The sequence below is a fragment of the Prunus persica genome, chromosome G6 (assembly GCF_000346465.2).
Source record: "Prunus persica cultivar Lovell chromosome G6, Prunus_persica_NCBIv2, whole genome shotgun sequence".
NCBI classification, from domain to species: domain Eukaryota; kingdom Viridiplantae; phylum Streptophyta; class Magnoliopsida; order Rosales; family Rosaceae; genus Prunus; species Prunus persica.
In genome coordinates this window covers 4,768,705-4,791,051 of record NC_034014.1, presented here as the reverse complement: position 1 = coordinate 4,791,051, position 22,347 = coordinate 4,768,705, and the positions used below count along the sequence as shown (strand labels likewise).

At 40.2% G+C, this 22,347-nt stretch overlaps 4 protein-coding genes across 5 annotated transcripts; all 4 read left to right on the top strand.

Moving 5' to 3' along the window:
- Positions 151-7,573, top strand: LOC18772679. Of its 2 annotated transcripts, XM_020566975.1 has the most exons (3): positions 151-251; positions 369-1,244; positions 6,604-7,573. In XM_020566975.1, exons 2-3 carry the CDS (start codon positions 410-412, stop codon positions 7,458-7,460), a joined length of 1,692 nt encoding a protein of 563 aa, XP_020422564.1. In that variant the 5' UTR covers positions 151-251; positions 369-409; the 3' UTR covers positions 7,461-7,573. The 2 variants fall into 2 exon arrangements, with proteins under 2 accessions (XP_020422564.1, XP_007206620.2); XM_007206558.2 differs by having other exon boundaries at positions 151-1,244.
- Positions 9,952-12,342, top strand: LOC18775119 (tropinone reductase homolog At1g07440). The gene is made up of 5 exons (XM_007205664.2): positions 9,952-10,403; positions 10,572-10,779; positions 10,965-11,181; positions 11,320-11,426; positions 11,986-12,342. Exons 1-5 carry the CDS (start codon positions 10,324-10,326, stop codon positions 12,172-12,174), a joined length of 801 nt encoding a protein of 266 aa, XP_007205726.1. The 5' UTR covers positions 9,952-10,323; the 3' UTR covers positions 12,175-12,342.
- LOC109949488 lies at positions 13,516-14,525 on the top strand. The gene is made up of 2 exons (XM_020565167.1): positions 13,516-13,596; positions 13,691-14,525. The coding sequence occupies exon 2, from the start codon at positions 13,695-13,697 to the stop codon at positions 14,523-14,525; it is 831 nt and encodes a 276-aa protein (XP_020420756.1). The 5' UTR covers positions 13,516-13,596; positions 13,691-13,694.
- LOC18774141 lies at positions 14,485-21,485 on the top strand. The gene is made up of 2 exons (XM_020566977.1): positions 14,485-15,749; positions 21,281-21,485. Exons 1-2 carry the CDS (start codon positions 15,024-15,026, stop codon positions 21,311-21,313), a joined length of 759 nt encoding a protein of 252 aa, XP_020422566.1. The 5' UTR covers positions 14,485-15,023; the 3' UTR covers positions 21,314-21,485.

The following is a 22,347-nucleotide window of genomic DNA, read 5'->3' as shown; positions in this document are numbered from 1 at the left end:
TATATATATATATATATAAGGAAAATACATTTGTTCTGTTTTGCTGCATCATCCGGTGCTGCCACACAGCTTGTTCCTGGGCCCACAAATACAACCCCCAATAATTGACATGATTAAATTATTTAGCAAAAGTGCTAGTAGATAGAGACAGAGAGAGATGAGATGTGAATGGCAGCGACACAGAGAAGATATGGTCTCTTCTTCTTCAGGGGATTGACTGATCTTGACACCGGTGGAACCAAAGGCACTGGGTTAGCTTTCATTTCTTTTAACTACATACATTGAAGTTTAGTTGCCTTGCCACCAGTTTGAGTTTGCAATTTATTAAATAATTATGATAATTAGAAGGATGGTGCAAATTATTCCAGAGAGTGTGGGAAAACTATGGAGCGAATGGAACGTTAGGGTCATGGTTGTAAGCAGCCTATGCTTACAAATCCTGCTAATACTCGTTGGAAATCGACGCAAGTACATTGCAAAACCCTGGATCAGAATTGTCACTTGGACAGCGTACTTATCAGCAGATTGGGTTGCAACTGTTGCCCTGGGCATGATATCCAGCTTTCAAGGAGAAAATAATGATCCAGAAAGTTCCACAAATTCAAACAGCAGCCAAATCCTGATGGTTTTGTGGGTACCCTTTCTTCTGCTTCACCTTGGCGGCCCAGACACCATCACTGCTTACTCATTGGAGGACAATGAGCTCTGGCTGAGGCACCTATTGGGCTTACTTGTGCAGGCTGTAGCCGCTTTATACATCTTTTTGCAGTCATGGACAGCAAGCCAGTACCAGCTCCCCTCACTAGCAATACCGATTTTTGTTTCAGGAATTATCAAGTATGGGGAGAGGACTTGGGTCCTGCGTTCTGCAAGCAGTGAGAGATTTAGGGAGCTGTTGCTCCCACCCCCTAACCAAAGTGATTATGCTGAGTTTGCCACTGAAGTTTATTCCAAAGAAATTCGGGGAGAGCCTGCAGCTTTCTCTATGATCCCTGAAGCTCCATTTGTACCTGGAGTTCGTCCCACTATTGCTGAAGCCAAACCAATCCATGAAGCCTATCAATTATTCAGAATCTTGAAGCGTCTCTATGCGGATTTGATCCTTGATCATTATGATGAACGATGGTGCCATTACATGATCGGCGACCATCCATTCGATTACATCTTCAAACTACTGGAGATTGAGCTTGGCTTTATGTATGATGTGCTGTACACAAAGGCAAACGTGGTGTATTCTCTCACAGGTATCATTTTCCGCTCCATCAGCCTTGTTTGCTGCATTTCCACATTTTTCCTCTTTTGTCTCGTCATTGATAAGCATCGTTATTCAACCATTGATGTGGCTATCACTTACTTGTTGTCTGTTGGAGCCATTGCCCTTGAGCTATATGCTATCGCTGCACTAGTTCTCACAGATTGGACACAACATTGGTTAAGCAAGTATAAACATTGGTTAAGCCAGCCTAAATATTGGTTAATCAAGCGTCTACATACGCTTGCTCCACCTATGTATCGAGCAATCTCTTACTTCCGGTTGAAATTGAGCTATGAAAAAGGGTGGTCTGTGTTGAATATTTGGATTGCAAAGGGAGCAAGAAATGTATTGAGAGAGAGAGAGAGAGAGAGAGAGAGAGCAGTGAGCCTTAGATTGTTCTAACAGAATTCTTACTCTGCATAAACATTACAGCAGAGCTTATATTCCTTCATGACTATTACATGTTCTCTCTTACATCAGTAGATTCAAATCTAACGGATTGCAATAGTAGGCCAATGTGAGTATGACACATGGCATTACACAGCTGTCCTAACAGCTGGGAATTCAAAACAGACTCAAGCAATGCACCTGGCATATAAGCACAAGGCACACAGCTAACACAAAGATTAAAAACAGATTGAATATAAACTGACATAAAACTTAGTAACTAATCTGAAATTAGCTAGACAGTTTACATTTTAACACTCCCTTCTAAAGTGCTAGCTGATTTCACTCCAAGCATTCTCCTCAAATAGTCAAACCTGTCTTTGGGAAGAGCTTTGGTGAAGATATCAGCAATCTGCTCTTCTCCCTTGCAGTAGAGCAGTTCAATCACTTCTTCTTGTATTGCATCTCTAATAAAATGGAACTTCCTTTTAATATGCTTGCTTCGTTGATGAAAAACTGGATTTTTAGCCATTGCTATGGCTGAAGTGTTGTCACAAAACACAGTTGTTGCAGTCGTCTGTTCTTCCCCAAAATCTTCAAGAACAAACCTGAGCCAAATGGCTTGTGATGTAGCTTCTGCTGCACTCACATACTCTGCCTCTGCAGTAGAGAGAGCCACACTGTGTTGTTTGACTGATGCCCATGAAAAAGCACCACTTCCAAATGAAAATGCATATCCAGAAGTGCTTTTCATATCTTCCTCAGATCCACTCCAGTCACTGTCACAATAACCAACTAAGAGTGCAGATTTTCCTGTCACATACTCAATTCCATAGTCAATTGTGCCTTGTATGTACCTTAGAACCCTTTTAGCTGCCCCATAGTGCATCTTAGAAGGGTTGTGCATGAATCTTGCAAGCAAGCAAGCAGAGAACATGATATCTGGCCTGGTTGCAGTAAGGTACAGCAGGCTGCCAACAATTTTTCTGAACAAACTTTCATCTGCAGCATCACTTCCATCCTCTCTTTTCAATTTATCAGTAGCCACTAATAGAGTGCTTACTGACTTGCAGTCTTTAAGTCCAAACTTATCCAAGAGAGTGAGAGCATACTTCTTTTGATGAATGAAGATGCTCCCTTCAGTTTGTGTTACTCCGATACCAAGAAAATGGTGGAGTAAACCCAAGTCAGACATCTCATACTTGCACATCATTTCAGCTTTGAATTCTTTCATCATTTCATCACTACTTCCTGTGTACACTATGTCATCTACATAGATTGACACTATTAGTGTTCCCACACCTTCCTTTGTTCTCACATAGAGAGTGGCTTCACTTGGACTTTTGTGAAAACCACACTTACTCAAGTAGGTGTCAATTTCACTATACCAGGCCCTTGGAGCCTGCTTCAACCCATAGAGAGCTTTTCTTAACCTATACACCTTATCCTCATCACCTTTAACCACAAAACCATCCGGTTGATCAACATAAACTTCTTCTTCAAGGACACCATTTAAGAAGGCTGACTTGACATCCAATTGCCATAGTTTCCAGCCTTTCTGAGCAGCAAGAGCAATGAGAGTTCTAATGGTGTCTAACCTTGCCACAGGAGCAAAGGTTTCATTGAAATCAATCCCTGGTTTGTGTGTGAATCCCTTGGCAACAAGTCTTGCTTTATGTTTTTGAATGGAGCCATCAAGATTAAGCTTAATTTTGAATATCCACTTCACTCCCACAATTGGTTTACTACTTGGCCTGTCAACCAATTCCCAAGTGGAGTTTTTCTCTATCATAAGTATCTCCTCAGTCATAGCCTTCCCCCAAGCTTCATCTTTGACTGCTTCTTCAAAATTTTCAGGTTCAATGATGCTCATCTTGCATTGAGCATACACTTCACTCAAATTCTTCCATTTCTTTGGGGTGTGATCATAAGGTTCTAATGGAGCAGAGTCTTGAGTAGTATGCACATCACTATTTGTTTGTGTTTCCATAGGAGACTGCACAATCTGTTGCTGTAACAGATTTGGTTCTGAATCCAAATCTGATACAGTTGAACTTGCTCCATCTCCCCAAGACATAGGAATTTGCAATGCCTCACTTGTTTCCCAATTCCACATTGCTTCTTCATCAAAAATAACACTCCTAGACAGTTCAATCTTTTGAGTTTTCAAGTTGAGCACTCTATACCCCTTTTCACATACACCATATCCTACAAATACTCCCTTTTCACCTGTGTCTTCCAGCTTGTGCCTTTTCTGTGTGGGGATGTGAATATAGCATAGAGAACCAAATATTCTCAAATGCTTGACACCTGGTTTTCTTCCACTGAACTTCTCAAATGGAGTGGAATTGTCCAGTGCACTTGTAGGACTTCTGTTTTGCAGATATACAGCTGTATTGACAGCTTCTGCCCAAAACTTCAAAGGGATTTTCTTCTCATGCATCATGGCTCTTGCCATTTCCATCACAGTACGATTCTTTCTCTCTGCAACTCCATTCTGTTGTGGAGAGTAGCCTACTGTCAGTTGCCTTTCTAATCCCATCTCTTCACAGAACTTTGAGAAATCCAGAGATGTGTATTCTCCACCTCTATCACTTCTTAGCTTCTTAATTTGATGACCACTTTGTAGTTCAACCATGCTTTTGAACCTTTTGAATATGTTGAATGCTTGAGACTTATGCTGCAAGAAGAATACCCAACACATTCTGGTGTGGTCATCAATGAAGGTGAGAAAATATCTGTTTCCTCCAGGAGTGATGGTCTGCATTGGACCACAAATATCTGAGTGAATCAGTTCTAGTGGTTGAGAGGCTCTCCAAGCTCCTTCCTTATCAAAAGAGCATCTGTTATTCTTGCTTACTGCACAACCTGAGCAGCCTTCTCATGTTCTTGTAAATTGGGCAGTCCCTGAACCATATCTTTCTCCTGTAACAACTTCAAACTAATATAGTTTAGGTGGCCAAATCTTCTGTGCCACAGCCAGGAAGTTTCTCCAATTGTTGCTCTGTTTGCCACAGGAGGATTGACATAGTCAAGATTCAAAGGAAAACATCTGTTTCCCTTCATTGGCACTCTTGCAATGCAATCTTCCAGCTACCTATCTCCATAGATATCAACTGCATTGTCACCAAATACAAGCCAATGCCCATGTTCTATCATTTGACCTACACTTAGCAAATTTTCATCTAACCCTGGTACAATCATGACTTCTTTGATATATCTAGTCACACCCTTCATTTCTATAGCCAAAGTCCCTTTGCCTATTGACTGCACTAGATCACCAGTCCCCATTTTGACTTTACTCTTCACACTTTTATCAATATTTACAAGTAATGACTCATGAGAAGTCATGTGATTGCTGCATGCACTATCAACATACCACATATTCACATTCTTTCCAATTGTTGCAGCATGGCATGCATAGAACATAATAGCAGGTTCAGTTACCTGATTTGCAATGTTAGCAAGTTTCCCTGCCTTGTTTGCTTGGTCACAGTCCTTGACAAAATGACCAAAACGATTGCAGCCATGACACTTTGGTTTTCCTTTAAACCAACACTCACCATAGTGTAGCTTCTCACAATGTTTGCATTTTCCAGACTTGTCTCCTTGACTTGGTTTTCCCCCTTGATTGGCACTGTTTTGAGGTTTAGAATCCCATTTCTTATCCTTGGACTTCCAGTTCTTCTTTGATTTATTTGAGCCAGAACTAGAACTTGATTGTGATCCTTTTGAGTTTATGCTCATGCTGCTGAAAGCTTTCTCAGTGGTGCTTTCTGCATGTCTGTCAAGGCGCTGAGCAAAACCTCTTAATGCTGCAATGACCTCCTGCACTTCAATAGTTTCAATGTCCCTAGTTTGCTCAATCACATAACAGACTGGATCAAACTCCTTGGTTAGACTTATTAGCAGTTTTTGAACTATCCTCCCTTTGGTCAGATCTTCCCCATATCCCTTCATTTGATTTACAAGCTCAAGTAGCCGAGTGATGTATCCAGACAAGATCTCATCATCCCTCATCCTGGTGTACTCAAAATCTCGACGCAGACCCTGCAACATGATGGATCTGACTTGCTTATCACCATGAAACTCTTGATGCAAGATATCCCAAGCACCTTTTGAGGTTTCTTCATTTGAGATTCTGGGGAAGATGTCATCTGAAACAGCACCTTGGATAATACCAAGAGCCTTAGCATCCTTCATCAACAAGGACACCATTGCTGAATCTGATGACCCTTCTTCATCAGCTTTTGAATCTGGAACTTGAAGGCCTTTCTCAACCAAATTCCAGATTCCATGAGATTTGAAAATTGTTCTCATTCGAATCTTCCAAAACTCATAGTTCTCTCCATTGAATATTGGAGCTCTAAGATCACTCCCTCCTGACCCAGCCATCTTAGACCAGAATCAATGAGCTGAGAGTAGGAATTTCTCGTTGGATTTCCAGACTCAGCTCACACAGCTTCAACTCCCTATCCAGATCCAACCTGCGCACCTGATACCATGTTGAATATTTGGATTGCAAAGGGAGCAAGAAATGTACTGAGAGAGAGAGAGAGAGAGAGAGAGAGAGAGAGAGAGAGAGAGAGCAGTGAGCCTTAGATTGTTCTAACAGAATTCTTACTCTGCATAAACATTACAGCAGAGCTTATATTCCTTCATGACTATTACATGTTCTCTCTTACATCAGTAGATTCAAATCTAACGGATTGCAATAGTAGGCCAATGTGAGTATGACACATGGCATTACACAGCTGTCCTAACAGCTGGGAATTCAAAACAGACTCAAGCAATGCACCTGGCATATAAGCACAAGGCACACAGCTAACACAAAGATTAAAAACAGATTGAATATAAACTGACATAAAACTTAGTAACTAATCTGAAATTAGCTAGACAGTTTACATTTTAACAGTCTGGAACCATGACACAATTCAATCTCATTGATTTTTGTCTAAAAGAGAAGCCCGTAAAGTTTGGTGGAATTCAAAAGTTCGTTGGCACCTATGACATTTGGGAGAAGTACTGCTATTCAACTTTAGAGGATGTCCCTATCAAAATGAAACAGTTTATCTTTGAGCAACTCAAAGTTGCTCGAAGCGAAAGTCATGTTAGCCAAGTGTTGAGTTGGAGAGGTGATCAAGTGCTAGAGAAGGCAAATTGTGATGAAAAATTGAGTTGGAGCTTGGTTGAAGTACCTTTCGACCAGAGCATTCTTCTGTGGCACATAGCAACGGATTTGTGCTACTATACTGACCTAGAAAAATATCAGGAGATCCCTACTCCCGATTCGAAACACAATTTCAGCAAGTTGGTCTCGAATTACCTGATGCACATTCTCGTGACGCGCCCTTTCATGTTGCCAAAGGGAATTGGGAAAATTAGGTTCCGGGATACTTGTGCTGAGGCCACAAATTTTTTTGAGAAGAGAAGAAGTATCATAAGTGGTAGTAATGGAAAAGGCCGTGCCCGTCAAGTGTTGCTTGAGGTGAACACAGACGTGGATCCAGAGAGCGTGATTGGGGATAGAAGCAAGACAGTATTGTTTACCGGGTGTAGGCTTGCAAAACAGTTGCAATCACTTGAAACAGAGGAAGAATGGGGAAATGAAGAGAAATGGGAAATGATAGCTAAGGTGTGGATAGAGATGTTGTGCTATGCAGCAAGCCAATGTGGATGGAATGAGCACGCCCAACATCTTAGAAAGGGAGGAGAGCTTCTTACTCATGTTTGTCTTCTCATGGCAAATTTTGGTTTGAGTGAACAATTTCAGATAAGAGTAGGGGCGCCAAGAATATCTATCGGAACCAGGGGGTGACTGAGAGTGAGGCTATCTCTGCCTCTGAGCAGATATGTTTGTACTTGAATTTATTTTGATTTGCAAACTAGAGTTCGAATATTTAAGACATGCCTTGCATTTCATGCTAGCTACAACACTAGTACAGTATATCTTGGATAATGGAGTCGTGTTCATCAGCCAAAATAAATCAATTTTTTGATATATATGTATCCGAAAATAAACTATAATATCTAAGTTCTACTCCAAATAATTGTTTGCGAGTCCTTACTTAGTTTGGATTTTGATTCCTTACTTATCTGAATAAAAAAATAATATATGAGCAGATCTGAGAATTCCCATACACTTTGTTTGACAATAACAACACATTTTCAATGAGGATGTATGACAGATGAAATTACATACTTCACTCTCTCGTCCCATTTCAATGAGGATGTATTGCAGATGAACTTGGAGATGAACTAGAACAGGAATTGATTAAAACGATTAAATCAATTCATGGATGGCAATATGGGAAACTGAGGGTAGAACGGAACTAGAGACAAGGATTGATGGTTGATGGCCACCATCTCCTATAGGGTGGTGGGGGCAAAATGACATAATTAAATTAAGGGGAAAGAATGAATTAAGAGTTATTACGAGTTAGTTGGTTAAATGAATTGACTTTGATGCCTTTGAAAACATTGAAAGTTAGATTCTCATCTAGTAAAATTTTATATGGTTTAGATTTGTTAGAGTAGGTAACATGTGGTGCATTATACGCATGCCCTACACCGTGAAGGACATGAAAAACATGATTTCTCGGAGAAAAAGAGACATAATTCACGAGAAAATAGGGGTAAATATGGAGAAAAGATGTTTTGATGGGAATGATCTAATTGTTGGCATTAGTAGATTAAAGAATAATCTCTTTAATTAGGCTTTCCATGTAGATGTGTAAAATCCAAGTTGAACGTATAGGATCAAGGCTTTCATATATCTAACGTCAAAGGAGGGAGGAGGTCAAGGTTAGGTAAAGATTAGGTAACGAAAATGTCAATTTGGGAATAATAAGGCAATGGGGAGTAGGTAGGGAAATATGTTTGGCGATGACAATAGCACCATTTGTCTATTATTATGAGATTGAAATTGCAATCCTGAATTGACTGTTTCGACTTTCTTCAATGTTAAATACCTTTCTCTTAAGTATATAATACTGAAAATATGTATTGGCGCATGCAATTTGAGATTGGGCCAGTTTTTTCAATCTTGGACAAGACCATAAATCTTTTCAATTTTCATATGCATGAAATGAAATGCAACGTTCCTTAAATTATTCCCTTGTTTCCCTCTGTTTTAGAACTCTGGGTACATATTTAATTTCACCAAGTTATGCAAAATCTTAAGAATATTAGTGGAAGAATTGGGAGGGCTAGGCGGAACTATACATACTTCTTGAACTTAATGACTGCTTTAGCCAATGGGAGAAAAGGGGTTTCAAACCACTGGTTCAATTTGTGTGTTGTAGCAACGGCCTAATAGGAGTTCATTATCTGTTCAAATCATGCATCGATAATGTCCCTTCCCACCTTAACTAACTAGGAGGGAGAAGGCTCAATGGATCTTTAGGTGTGAGGTTTTATCACAAAAGACATCAGTACAATTAGGAGTGGACCACCTATATATTTGAAAGATATATTATTGTTTTATTCTTCGATGCGGGACTTACACATCATGGCTTGTATCGAGCCACTTACACCAACATTGTAATGTGGTGTTTTATCACTAATTAGTAATTAGCATTCATGGATTCCTCTTCCAAAGAGCATGACTTGGTAATAGTTGTATTATTTGTTTGCTCATAGGAGAGCCACGCTTGAGTTCTATTTTATTTGTTCTTCTATTCTTTTTTTAGGGCAAATAAAGACCATTCTGATCTATCTGAATGATCTAATACCCGAGTTCTTGTGCTTTAATTTTATGTGAAAATAAGGTGACATGACATCAATGGATTAATAAAGTTCCCAATTGTCTTTTGAAATGTCTTATGCTCCGAAGCAGTGGCGGATCCAGGATTGTTACTTTATAAGGTCATAGTGTTAAAGTTCCGATTTTCTTTTTAAAGTGAAACAATGCAAAAATAAAAAACAAAAAACACACCGAACTTATTCTAATTAATAAAAACATCATTCAATAAGTCAAGCTGATATATGTATTATAACAAAACACCGTGAATATTACGAAAAAAAAAGGGAACACACAATCGGTGTTGAACCATTGACCTTAAATTCCTTTTCAATTCACAGACCACTGTGGTATATGATATCTTTATGTAATTGATGTATACTTTTAATATTTATAGGTATACCCAATAGAATTAAAAAATATTTAAAAAACCCTAACAAAATATCTTCCTTTTTATTAAAATTTGTGTCGGCTTCTTCTTCTTACCCCTCTCTCTTTTCTTCTCCCTATGGATTTCTTCTTCCTTCCCCCCCCCCCTCTCTCTCTCTCTCTTTCTTCTTCCTCCCTATTTCTTCTCCCTAGCAGGCTTGCATCTTCTTCTCCATGGGATCATCTTCCATGGCTGCTAAGAGAAACTAAGGACCTCCAAAACATTTTCAGGGCTGTCATGGGGTCGTCTGACCCCATTGACTCCATGGTGGATCCGCCTTTGCTCCGAAGTCTTTTGAAATGTCTTAATTATGGTCCCAATGGTCTTATGAAATGTCTTATTTCTGTCAATTAGCAATGCAAAAGCAGCACACTCAAAATAAACAAGTTGCTGCACCATACCATCAGCTGACACGTACACGTCACCACTTGTCCCCACCCAATATTTATGATAAAACTATAAAAGCCCATTGATAGATGAGAGAGAGAGAGAGAGAGATCAGAATCAGAAATGGGTAGCAGAGACAGAGAGAGAAGATGGTCTCTTGAGGGATTGACTGCTCTTGTTACTGGAGGAACCAAAGGGATTGGGTTAGTTAAATTAGTTAGCTTCTTCTTCCTCATATGCATGCAAAATTTTCTTTGTTTCTCCAAATTCTCCCCTGCTTATCTTCTACCTTTTTTTTTTAATAAATAAAAATAAATTATCAGGTACCAATTAGTTTTTAATACTTTATGTTAAATTGTTTATGCAATTAGGCACGCTATAGTGGAAGAATTGGCAGGGCTAGGTGCAACTATTCATACTTGTGCTCGGAATGAAGTTGATCTCAATGACTGCTTGAGCCAATGGGAGAAGAAGGGTTTTCAAGTCACTGGTTCAGTGTGTGATGTGGTGTCAAGAGCCCAAAGAGAGGAGCTTATAAACAAAGTCTCATCTTTGTTTGATGGAAAACTTAACATCCTTGTAAGTATAAGACCATAAATTCTAAGTACCTTGGATCACTTTTTGCTTTCTTGTTCTTTTATATAAAAAAGTAAACGCTGAAAACCAAAAACAAAATGGACGCAAATTCTTTTTAGAGTCACTTCACTGTATATTTGCTGAAATTTGAGTTAATTAAGGCATGCAAATTTAATGTGTGGGTGTAGATAAACAATGTGGGAACAAGCATACTAAAACCAACGATGGAGTTCACAGCTGAAGATTATACCTTTCTTATGAGTACCAATCTTGAATCTGCTTATCACTTCTGCCAACTTGCACATCCTCTGCTCAAAGCTTCAGGGGCCGGTAACATTGTTTTTCTGTCTTCTGTTGCTGGTGTGGTTTCGGTGGAAGTTGGATCTGCATATTCTGCCACTAAAGGTGCCTTGATTTCCTTACACACGCAGATATGTATGTATATAACATAGGGTTTAGTACTTAGAAACAAACCAAGAAACTTTGTCTTCTGCAATTGAAGAATTGACCTTAAATGTTGAAGCTTTCTGTTTTGTTTTTCAGGAGCAATAAATCAATTAGCCAAAAACTTGGCATGTGAGTGGGCAAAAGATAACATAAGGATTAATAGTGTTGCACCTTGGTTCATCAAAACTCCCCTCGCTGAACATGTAAGATGATCATATCCAGATTATGTGCGTGTTTTTGTAGGTTTTCACTAATAACTAATTAGAAAATAACAAGTGGCTAATTTTGAATTTTTTACTCTAAATAGGCTCTATATGAGTTTTTGTATAATATGTCATGCTAAAATGAGTTTTCGAATAAATATCTCTTGTTTTTTTTTTTAATGTATAGGTAGATGGGGTTTTTTTTGTCCCATGTTATGATCACTTCACACATCCAAATTAAGCATGTGCTCTAATTGGGATCAAAAGTATAAAAGAAAAGAAAAGGCAATGCACGACTAGGCCTAAAAGTACTGGCTATTATCTTAACTTGAGGCGGCAATATTTCATTTATTCATATCTGAGCTCATTTTATGTTCTCATTTATTTGAAACAAGTAGAAAATTCAACTGTACTCAAAAGTTGCGATAATAATTGGTATATGTAGTCTTATTTGCTGAAGAGCTTGACAGATTATGAAAATTATGTTTATACCTAACAAGCTTGGAAGTTAGCAGCTACTAAATATATTTCCTATTGGTTCTATTTTCTGTACATGCAGTTTCTCAGCGACGAATTTTTTTTGAAGATCATCAACTCTCGAACACCATTAGGACGCCCTGGAGAGCCAGAAGAGGTGTCAGCCTTGGTGGCATTTCTATGCCTACCCGCAGCCTCTTACATAACTGGCCAAACTATTTGCGTTGACGGAGGAATGACTGTCAATGGCCTCCTCTTCCAAGGAGCATGACTTGGAAATGGTTCTCTTTAATAAAGTGGGTGTGTTGTAATTTTAGTTGGCATCAATGTTGTAATAAATGATAAGATGATGAATGATCATTTGGCATCAATTTTATGTAATTTATTTTTCGTCCGTTTTTGGACAATTAATGTACCATCATCTACATTGGCCAGGCCAGCTCAAACATTAGGTGAACATAACACATTCATCTAATAAAACTCAAAGGGTCATGCTAGGGAGACCAACTTTAGATACCAACTTGTGTACCAACTCTCTAATAGAGGTGGAGCCCACCAATACAATGGGTCCCACACTCTATTAGAGAGTTGGTACACAAGTTGGTATCTAAAGTTGGTCTCCCTAGCATTTTCCAAACTGAAAACGGGGCCAAAGATCTTTCTCTAACTTTATTTATATTATAAAAATAAAAAAATAAAAACAAACAAACAAGTCTAGTAAAATTCTTCATCATATTTCTCAGAAACAGAAAAGAAATCCAATAATTAATTTCAATACTCTCAAACAGGGCTGGGCATCAATCCGGATGAACCCATTAAACCAACTTATTCAAAATGTGATTATCAATTTGGCCTGGTTTTGACAAAAAAAATAAGTTAAAGACCGAGCTGGACCATTAATAATTTGGTTTTGAGCTTTTGCAAACTGGCCTAAACTGAATTGGAGCATCTACTTGTATATTTATTTATTTTTATTTTATTATACGCTTGTAGTCTCCTTATTGGATTTTAACTAGATATGAATGTTGAATTTGAAGTTTAATGGAACTTTGAAGTTATTGATATTTGAATTTTAGCTATATTAGTTATTGAACTTTGAAGTTTTATGACATGTTGAGTTTTAGGATGGTTTCATGTGCTAGAAAATGAGGACAAAAAAAGAAGGTACCAAGTTGTGAATTTTGTTGTTGTAATTGAGCGAACAATCTTTAAAAAAAAGTAAAAGAAGAAAGAATTGGGCTTAGACGCAAACCAGGTGAACCAAATCGAACCAAAATGTCTTAAATTAAGTTGGTTCGGTTTCCTATGTGATTTTTGTGAAACTCGACTCAAATCAAACCGTTATATTGTAATTGATTCGACTATGATTTCAATGAAAATGGATCAAAATCCAGACCGTGCTCACCCCACTCTCCCAACCATCTCTCAACCACAAAATAATAATAATAATAATAACCTAATTTAAGACAGGTTGTTCTGTTTTACTGCATCATCCGGTGCTGCCACGCAGCTTGTTCCTGGGCCCACAAATACAACCACAATAGTTGACATGATTAAATCATGGAGCAAAAGTGCTAGTAGATATAGAGACAGAGAGAGATGAGATGTGAATGGCAGAGACAGAGAGAAGATATGGTCTCTTCTTCTTCAGGGGATTGACTGATCTTGACACCGGTGGAACCAAAGGCACTGGGTTAGCTTTCATTTCTTTTAACTACATGCATTTAAGTTTAGTTGCCTTGCCACCAGTTTGAGTTTGCAATTTATTAAATAATTATGATAATTAGAAGGATGGTGCAAATTATTCCAGAGAGTGTGGGAAAACTATGGAGCGAATGGAACGTTAGGGTAATGGTTGTAAGCAGCCTATGCTTACAAATCCTGCTAATACTCTTTGGAAATCGACGCAAGTACATTTCAAAACCTTGGATCAGAATTGTCACTTGGACAGCATACTTATCAGCAGATTGGGTTGCAACTGTTGCCCTCGGCATGGTATCCAGCTTTCAAGGAGAAAATAATGATCCAGAAAGTTCCACAAATTCAAACAGCAGCCAAATCCTGATGGTTTTGTGGGTACCCTTTCTTCTGCTTCACCTTGGCGGCCCACACACCATCACTGCTTACTCATTGGAGGACAATGCGCTCTGGCTGAGGCACCTCTTGGGCTTACTTGTGCAGGTTGGAACGGCTTTATACATCTTTTTGCAGTCATGGACAGCAAGCCAGTACCAGCTCCCCTCACTAGCAATACCGATTTTTGTTTCAGGAATTATCAAGTATGGGGAGAGGACTTGGGTCCTGCGTTCTGCAAGCAGTGAGAGATTTAGGGAGCTGTTGCTCCCACCCGCTAAACAAAGTGATTATGCTGAGTTTGCCACTGAAGTTATTTCCAAAAAAAATCGGGGAGAGCCTGCAGCTTTCTCTATGGTCCCTGAACCTCCATTTGTACCTGGAGTTCGTCCCACTATTGCTGAAGCCAAACCTCTCCATGAAGCCTATCAATTATTCAAAATCTTGAAGCGTCTCTATGCGGATTTGATCCTTGATCATCATGAGGAACGATGGTTACATGATCAGCGACCATCCATTCGATTACGTCTTCAAACTACTGGAGATTGAGCTTGGCTTTATGTATGATGTACTGTACACAAAGGCAAACGTGGTGTATTCTCTCACAGGTATTATTTTCCGCTCCATCAGCCTTGTTTGCTGCATTTCCATATTTTTCGTCTTTTGTCTCGTCATTGATAAGCATCGTTATTCAACCATTGATGTGGCTATCACTTACTTGTTGTCTGTTGGAGCCATTGCCCTTGAGCTATATGCTATCGCTGCACTAGTTCTCACAGATTGGACACAATATTGATTAAGCAAGTATAAACATTGGTTAAGCCAGCCTAAATATTGGTTAATCAAGCATCTACATACGCTTGCTCCACCTATGTATCGAGCAATCTCTTACTTCTGGTTGAAATTGAGCTATGAAAAAGGGTGGTCTGGAACGATGACACAATTGAATCTCATTGATTTTTGTCTAAAAGAGAAGCCCGTAAAGTTTGGTGGAATTCAAAAGTTCATTGGCACCTATGACATTTGGGAGAAGTACTGCTATTCAAAATGAAACAGTTTATCTTTGAGCAACTCGATGTTGCTCGAAGCCAAAGTTATGTTAGCCAAGTGTTGAGTTGGAGAGGTGATCAAGTGCTAAAGAAGACAAATTGTGATGAAAAATTGAATTGGAGCTTGGTTGAAGTACCTTTCGACCAGAGCATTCTTCTGTGGCACATAGCGACGGATTTGTGCTACTATACTGACCTAGAAAAATATCAGGAGATCCCTACTCCCGATTCGAAACACAATTTCAGCAAGTTGGTCTCGAATTACCTGATGCACATTCTCGTGACTCGCCCTTTCATGTTGCCAAAGGGAATTGGGAAAATTAGGTTCCGGGATACTTGTGCTGAGGCCACAAAATTTTTTGAGAAGAGAAGAAGTATCATAAGTGATACTAATGGAAAAGGCCGTGCCCGTCAAGTGTTGCTTGAGGTGAACACAGACGTGGATCCAGAGAGCGTGATTGGGGATAGAAGCAAGACAGTATTGTTTACCGGGTGTAGGCTTGCAAAACAGTTGCAATCACTTGAAACAAAGGAAGGATGGGGAAATGAAGAGAAATGGGAAATGATAGCTAAGGTGTGGATAGAGATGTTGTGCTATGCAGCAAGCCAATGTGGATGGAATGAGCACGCCCAACATCTTAGAAAGGGGGGAGAGCTTCTTACTCATGTTTGTCTTCTCATGGCAAATTTTGGTTTGAGTGAACAATTTCAGATAAGAGTAGGGGCGCTGGCGCCGCACAAGCAACAAAGGTTTCAAGCGAAACCTTGAGTAACAATAAAAACTGGATTCCACCAGAAAATTAAGAGAAGCTCTCTTGGAATAATGTTATTAAAAACTGAGTTGCCAGAAACGTTAGACAAACCTGTCTAAACACACAATTCTCAACAACCCTCAACCCTTCAACTGCTAGGGGAGTTATTACATAAAACTGAAAAAACAGGATTAATTTGGAGTCTTAATAACGTAACTCCTAAACTGTCCAAAACAGAATTTATTGGAAAATTAACTACCAAACTTTAACTGCAGTTTTGGAAGGCCAAACGACCTCAGAATGCCAAAATCCATCATATGTCACAGCAAAGCTGTGAGTTACACTCGTGGCGTCGTTCCCTTTCCGAAATGGTATTTTGCGTCCTAATCGGAGCTTGGACGACAAAACTGCATATTCCCACTACGTCCTTTTTCTAGCTCAACCGCGATAAAATCTGTCATCTGTTCTACATCAGTCCCCTCCACCTCCGAGGAACTCGACCCCGAGTTATGATCTGGATAAAGGACCTCATCTTCACGGAACTCATATAAATCTGCAACATTAAAAATATTGGATATTCCCATGGAATCCGGTAACTCAATATCATAGGCATTATCATTGATCCGTTTGAGCACTTTGTAAGGACCATATTTTTTTGGTTTAAGCTTGCTATATGTGCCAGCTGGAAACCTCTCCTTCCTCAGAAATACCATCACAGAATCGCCTTCTTGAAACACTTTAACTCGCCTATGCCTATCTGCAGCAGCTTTGTACTTAGCATTAGTTTGCTCGAGTTTCTGCTTGACTTCATCTCGAACTGCTACTACCTCCTCAGCCAAATTTTTCGCTGCCACACTGGTTTGCTGGCCTCTAGGCAATTTCACCAAATCAACAACATGGTTAGGTGTAGCGGTATAAACAATGGAAAATGGAGACTTCCCAGTTGCACTATGGACTGCACTGTTATATGCAAACTCCATCTGTGGTAGTGCATAATCCCATTGTTTTGGCTTCTCTCCACAGACGCTTCGTACCATGTTGCCCAATGTCCGGTTTGTAACCTCAGTCTGGCCATCAGTCTGGGGATGGGCAGTGCTGCTGCGATTCAAAGTAGTCCCAAACAGCCTCCACAAAGTGATCCAAAAATGACTCAAGAACTTGGTGTCACGATCCGATGTTATGGATGTAGGAACTCCATGCAAGCGAACAACCTCCCTGAAAAACAGTTTGGCTATGTTTGATGCATCAGCAGTCTTTTTGCAAGCTATGAAATGCGCCATTTTTGAGAACCGATCAGCCACCACAAATACAGAATCCACTCTCCTTTGTGTTCGGGGAAAACCGAGGACAAAATCCATAGCAAGATCCTGCCAAATATCGTTAGGAACTGGTAATGGCATATATAATCCGGTGTTTTGTACCTGCCCCTTCGAAGTTTGACAAGTGTAGCACTTGCGCACAATAGTTCCAACATCTCGTTTGAGCTGTGGCCAGTAAAATCTCTCTTCCATCCCTGCAATTGTTTTATCACGACCAAGGTGGCCACTCAACCCTCCACCATGCAAGTCCCGAATGAGCTTCTCCCTCAAAGAGGAAACTGGAATACACAACTGGTTGCCTTTGAACAAGTATCCTTCAGTAAGAAAGTAATCTGTCATCGGCTCTTGATTGGTGCACTTAGTCCAGATTTCCCGGAAATCATCATCACCTTCATACAATTCCTTCAGACATTCAAACCCCACAACTTCTTGAGTCAGCGTGATTAACAATGAAGCTCTTCTACTTAGCGCATCCGCCACACGATTTGTCTTGCCGGAAGTATGCTTGATAACGAACGAAAATTTCTGCAAGAAAGTCACCCATCTAGCATGCATTTTATCAATATTTTTCTGGCTGTTAATATACTTCAACGCTTGATGATCTGTAAATAAAACAAATTCCTTCTGGATAAGATAGTGCTCCCATTGCTTCAAAGCTCGAACAACCGCATAGAACTCTTGGTCATAAGTACTCCACTTTTGACGTGCATCGCTCAACTTTTCAGAGAAGAATGCAACTGGCCGCTTGTCTTGTAAAAGCACAGCTCCGACTCCCACACCGCTGGCATCACATTCAACTTCGAAAACTTTCTCAAAGTTTGGAAGGGCTAGAACCGGCGCGGTGCAAAGCTTTTCTTTTATGTCTGCAAAGCTTCTCTCTTGCTCCTCTCCCCAACTGAACCGGCCCTTCTTCAAACACTCTGTGATAGGTGCAGCGATAGAGCTGAAATGCCTCACAAATCTCATGTAAAAGGTGGCCAAGCCATGGAAACTTCGAACTTCAGAAACTGTTTTTGGAGCTGGCCAGTCAAGGATTGCCTTGATCTTCTCGTCGTCAACCTGGATACCATTCTCACCAACAACAAAACCCAAGAACAGTAGCTTATTTGTGCAGAAAGTACATTTTTTTAGGTTCACATACAGTTTATTTTCTCTCAAAACATCTAAAACTTGTCTCAAATGCACAAGATGTTCTTCTTTTGTGGTGCTGTAAATTAAAATGTCATCGAAATAAACCACGACAAAAGAGCCAATAAATGGTCGAAGAACCTGATTCATGAGTCTCATGAAGGTGCTAGGCGCATTTGACAATCCGAATGGCATCACCAACCATTCAAATAATCCGTCCTTACTCTTGAACGCTGTTTTCCATTCGTCGCCAGGTCTGATGCGAATCTGGTGGTAACCGCTTCGCAAATCTATCTTGGAAAACACCTTTGAGCCGCTAAGAACATCCAGTATATCCTCTAACCGTGGAATGGAAAACCTGTACTTCACTTTTATCTTGTTGACTGCTCGGCTATCAACACACATTCGCCAAGTCTTGTCTTTCTTCGGAACCAGCAAAACAGGAACTGCGCAGGGACTCAAACTCTCCCTGATAAATCCCTTCCGCAGTAATTCTTCAATCTGCTCTCTGAGGATGTCATTCTCCTTGGGGCTCATCCGATAATGGGGCAGATTCGGAAGGCTAGCTCCATGCACCAAGTCAATTCGGTGTTGTATGTCCCGCATAGGTGGCAGCTCGTTTGGCAGATTTTCAGAAAGCAATTCCTGAAATTGAGACAAAATCTGCTGCACATCTTGTGGAATGTCACCTTCTCCTCTGCCAAGTTTCAACAACCCCTTCAACACCAAGGGACAAAAACACTCTGCTTCCTTAACAGCCTCGTTCAACTCCTGCTCGTTGCTAATTAGGGTTAGGAAACTAGAGCTCCTCAACTCCTGCTTCCTTGAGGGCTGTGTAGTTGCCATTGCAATTTTTCGGTTGTTCCAAGAGAACAGAATTACATTATCTCGTCCCTTGAAAGTCGCATCCACATCAAATTGCCAAGGGCGCCCTAATAAAATATGGCATGCATCCATGTCAATAACATCACATAAGACATCATCTCTGTAATGCTTACCAATAGACAGCGGCACACGGCAAGTCTCAGCTACACGAACCGAAGGGCCTTTTTTAACCCAACCTAGTGAGTAAGGGCTGACATGTGGCTCCGTTGATAGCTGCAAATATTCCACCAATTTCTTTGACACGAAATTCTCGCAACTTCCATTGTCGACGATCACATCACAAACCTTGTTTTTGATTGAGCAGAGGGAACGAAAAATATTATGACGCTGCCCCTCCTCCTTTGGTGCCAGAAGAACTCTCTGCAAAACCAGGGTAATCTTCTCTATTCCTTCTTCCACTGCAAATTCAGCCCCTGCATAATCATTTTCCCCGACTTCATCTTTTTCCTCATCTTCATCGGCTTCTTCGATAAAGTTAGCCTGCTTCCGCTCTGGACAAACATTAGAACGATGCCCTGGTTTTTGGCAACGGTAACATATGTCCGTCATGGGCTTAGCATACGGATTCTGGGACTGGTTTCGGGGCTGCCCTCTGTTGTAATTCCGACTGCTGCCTTCGTTGAAGTTTTTGTTTTGGCCAACTGTTGCTGGTTTTGTCATTCCCCCAGAATTCTGCTGTTGTGCTTTCTCTTTATCTCCTGCGCCACTAGAAGCACCAGCAGTATAATCAGAGGCTTCCGTCTTATTCCTGCGGAAGTTAGGTTGGCGTTTCTCCTTCTCCAACAGTTCAGCCTTCAATGCCATGTTAATCGCCTCCTGCAAAGTCCATATATTCTGCATGCCAATTTTTTCCTGGATGGAAGACTTCAGCCCATTGTTGTACCTCGCGACCTTTTGATTGTCAGTCTCGGTCAAATGGTTTCGCTCTGCCAAACGCATGAACTCTTCGGTATATTCAGAAACCGAACGGGTGCCTTGCGCACAGCCTAGGTACATACGGTAGAGAATCTGCTCATAATCTGTGGGCAAGAATCGTTCCATCATAAGCGACTTCATCTTCCGCCATGTTCGAACCCGCTGCTTTCCTTGCCTCTGCCGTAAATTTTGCAATTGATCCCACCAAACAGCCGCTGTAGCTTTAAGACGGAAAGCTACCATCTTCACCATCTTATGCTCAGGAACCTCCATAATATCGAAAAACCTCTCCACTTCTACAAGCCAATCCAAGAAGTCTTCAATCTTCAGATTTCCCCAAAAGTTAGGAATTTCTGCTTTAATCCGATAATCGCCAAAATTCTCGTAATTACGATTATGATTACGAGGATTATTAGCCGGTGGTGGTGGTTCTTCAAGTTCTTCTTCTGACTCTGACTCACTATCCGGAATAAGTTGCCTCCTATTATCTCTTCTCTCGCCATCTCTACCTTCTCTTCGATTGTCCTCCCTGCCTTCTCTTCTTTCGTTATCCATGCCTTCTCTTCTATTGTTGCCACCAAGAGTTTGCAACAACAATTCTCGCATCTCCCCAAATTGGTTGGTTAGGTTGTCGATCCGTCGGTTTTGAGCGTCCAGATCCGCTCGGGTAATTGGGGTTGGGACATCAGCTTCTCGATCACCCATAATAACACAAGACAAGAATACCGAGACGGGAGAGACCCACTCTGATACCACTTGGCGCAGCACAAGCAACAAAGGTTTCAAGCGAAACCTTGAGTAACAATAAAAACTGGATTCCACCAGAAAATTGAGAGAAGCTCTCTTGGAATAATGTTATTAAAAACTGAGTTGCCAGAAACGTTAGACAAACCTGTCTAAATACACAATTCTCAACAACCCTCAACCCTTCAACTACTAGGGGAGTTATTACATAAAACTGAAAAAACAGGATTAATTTGGAGTCTTAATAACGTAACTCCTAAACTGTCCAAAACAGAATTTATTGGAAAATTAACTACCAAACTTTAACTGCAGTTTTGGAAGGCCAAACAACCTCAGAATGCCAAAATCCATCATATGTCACAGCAAAGCTGTGAGTTACACTCGTGGCGTCGTTCCCTTTCCGAAATGGTATTTTGCGTCCTAATCGGAGCTTGGACGACAAAACTGCATATTCCCACTACGTCCTTTTTCTAGCTCAACCGCGATAAAATCTGCCATCTGTTCTTCATCAGGCGCCAAGAATATCTATCGAAACCAGGGGGTGAGTGAGAGTGAGGCTATCTGCCTCTGAGCAGATCTGTTTGTACTTGAATTTATTTTGATTTGCAAAGTATAGTTTGAATATTTAAGACACGCCTTGCATTTCATGCTAGCTACAACACTAGTACAGTAGTATATCTTGGACAATGGAGTCGTGTTCATCAGCCAAAATAAATCAATTTTTAATTTTATTTTATTATCTTGTTTTATATGAAATATTGAAAATACATGATATTTTTACTTAGTTGTTAGGTATTCCGGACATCCTTTTTCCGTTAAAAGAAAATATTGTGAGGGCATTGCGAATGCAACGTTTCCTTAAATTATTCCCCTGTTTTCCTCTGTTTTAGAACTCTGGGTACATACTTAATTTCACCAATTTATGCAAAATCTTAAGAATATTAGTGGAATCATTGGGAGGGCTAGGCGGAACCATACATCTTGAACTTAATGACTGCTTTAGCCAGTGGGAGAGAAGGGGTTTCAAATCACTGGTTCAATTTATGTATTGTAGCAACAGGCGTAATAGGAGTCTATTACCTGTTCAAATCATGCATCGATATTGCCCCTTCCCACCTTAACCATCTAAGAGGGAGAAGGCTCAATGGACTTCTAGGTGTGAGGTTTTATCACAAAAGGCATCGGTGCAATTAGGAGTGGACCACCTATATATTTGAACGATATATTATTGTTTTAATCTCCGATGTGAGACTTACACATCATGGCTTGTATCGAGCCACTTACACCAACATTATGGTGTGGTGTTTTATCACAAATTAGTAATTAGCATTCATGGATTCCTCTTCCAAAGAGCATGACTTGGAAATAGTTGTATCATTTGTTTGCCAATAGGAGAGCCGCGCTTGAGTTTTTTTCTTTCTTTCTTTTGGCTGAAGGAAGAAGATGAAGTGCTTCGCAAAGACTGAAAATAATGAAATCATTATGTTGATATATAAGCGATATTGAGGGAAGATGATTCTAACACAATCGCAGGACCAACACTGAAAAATATTATTCGAAACGGAAAAAGGAAAAAAAG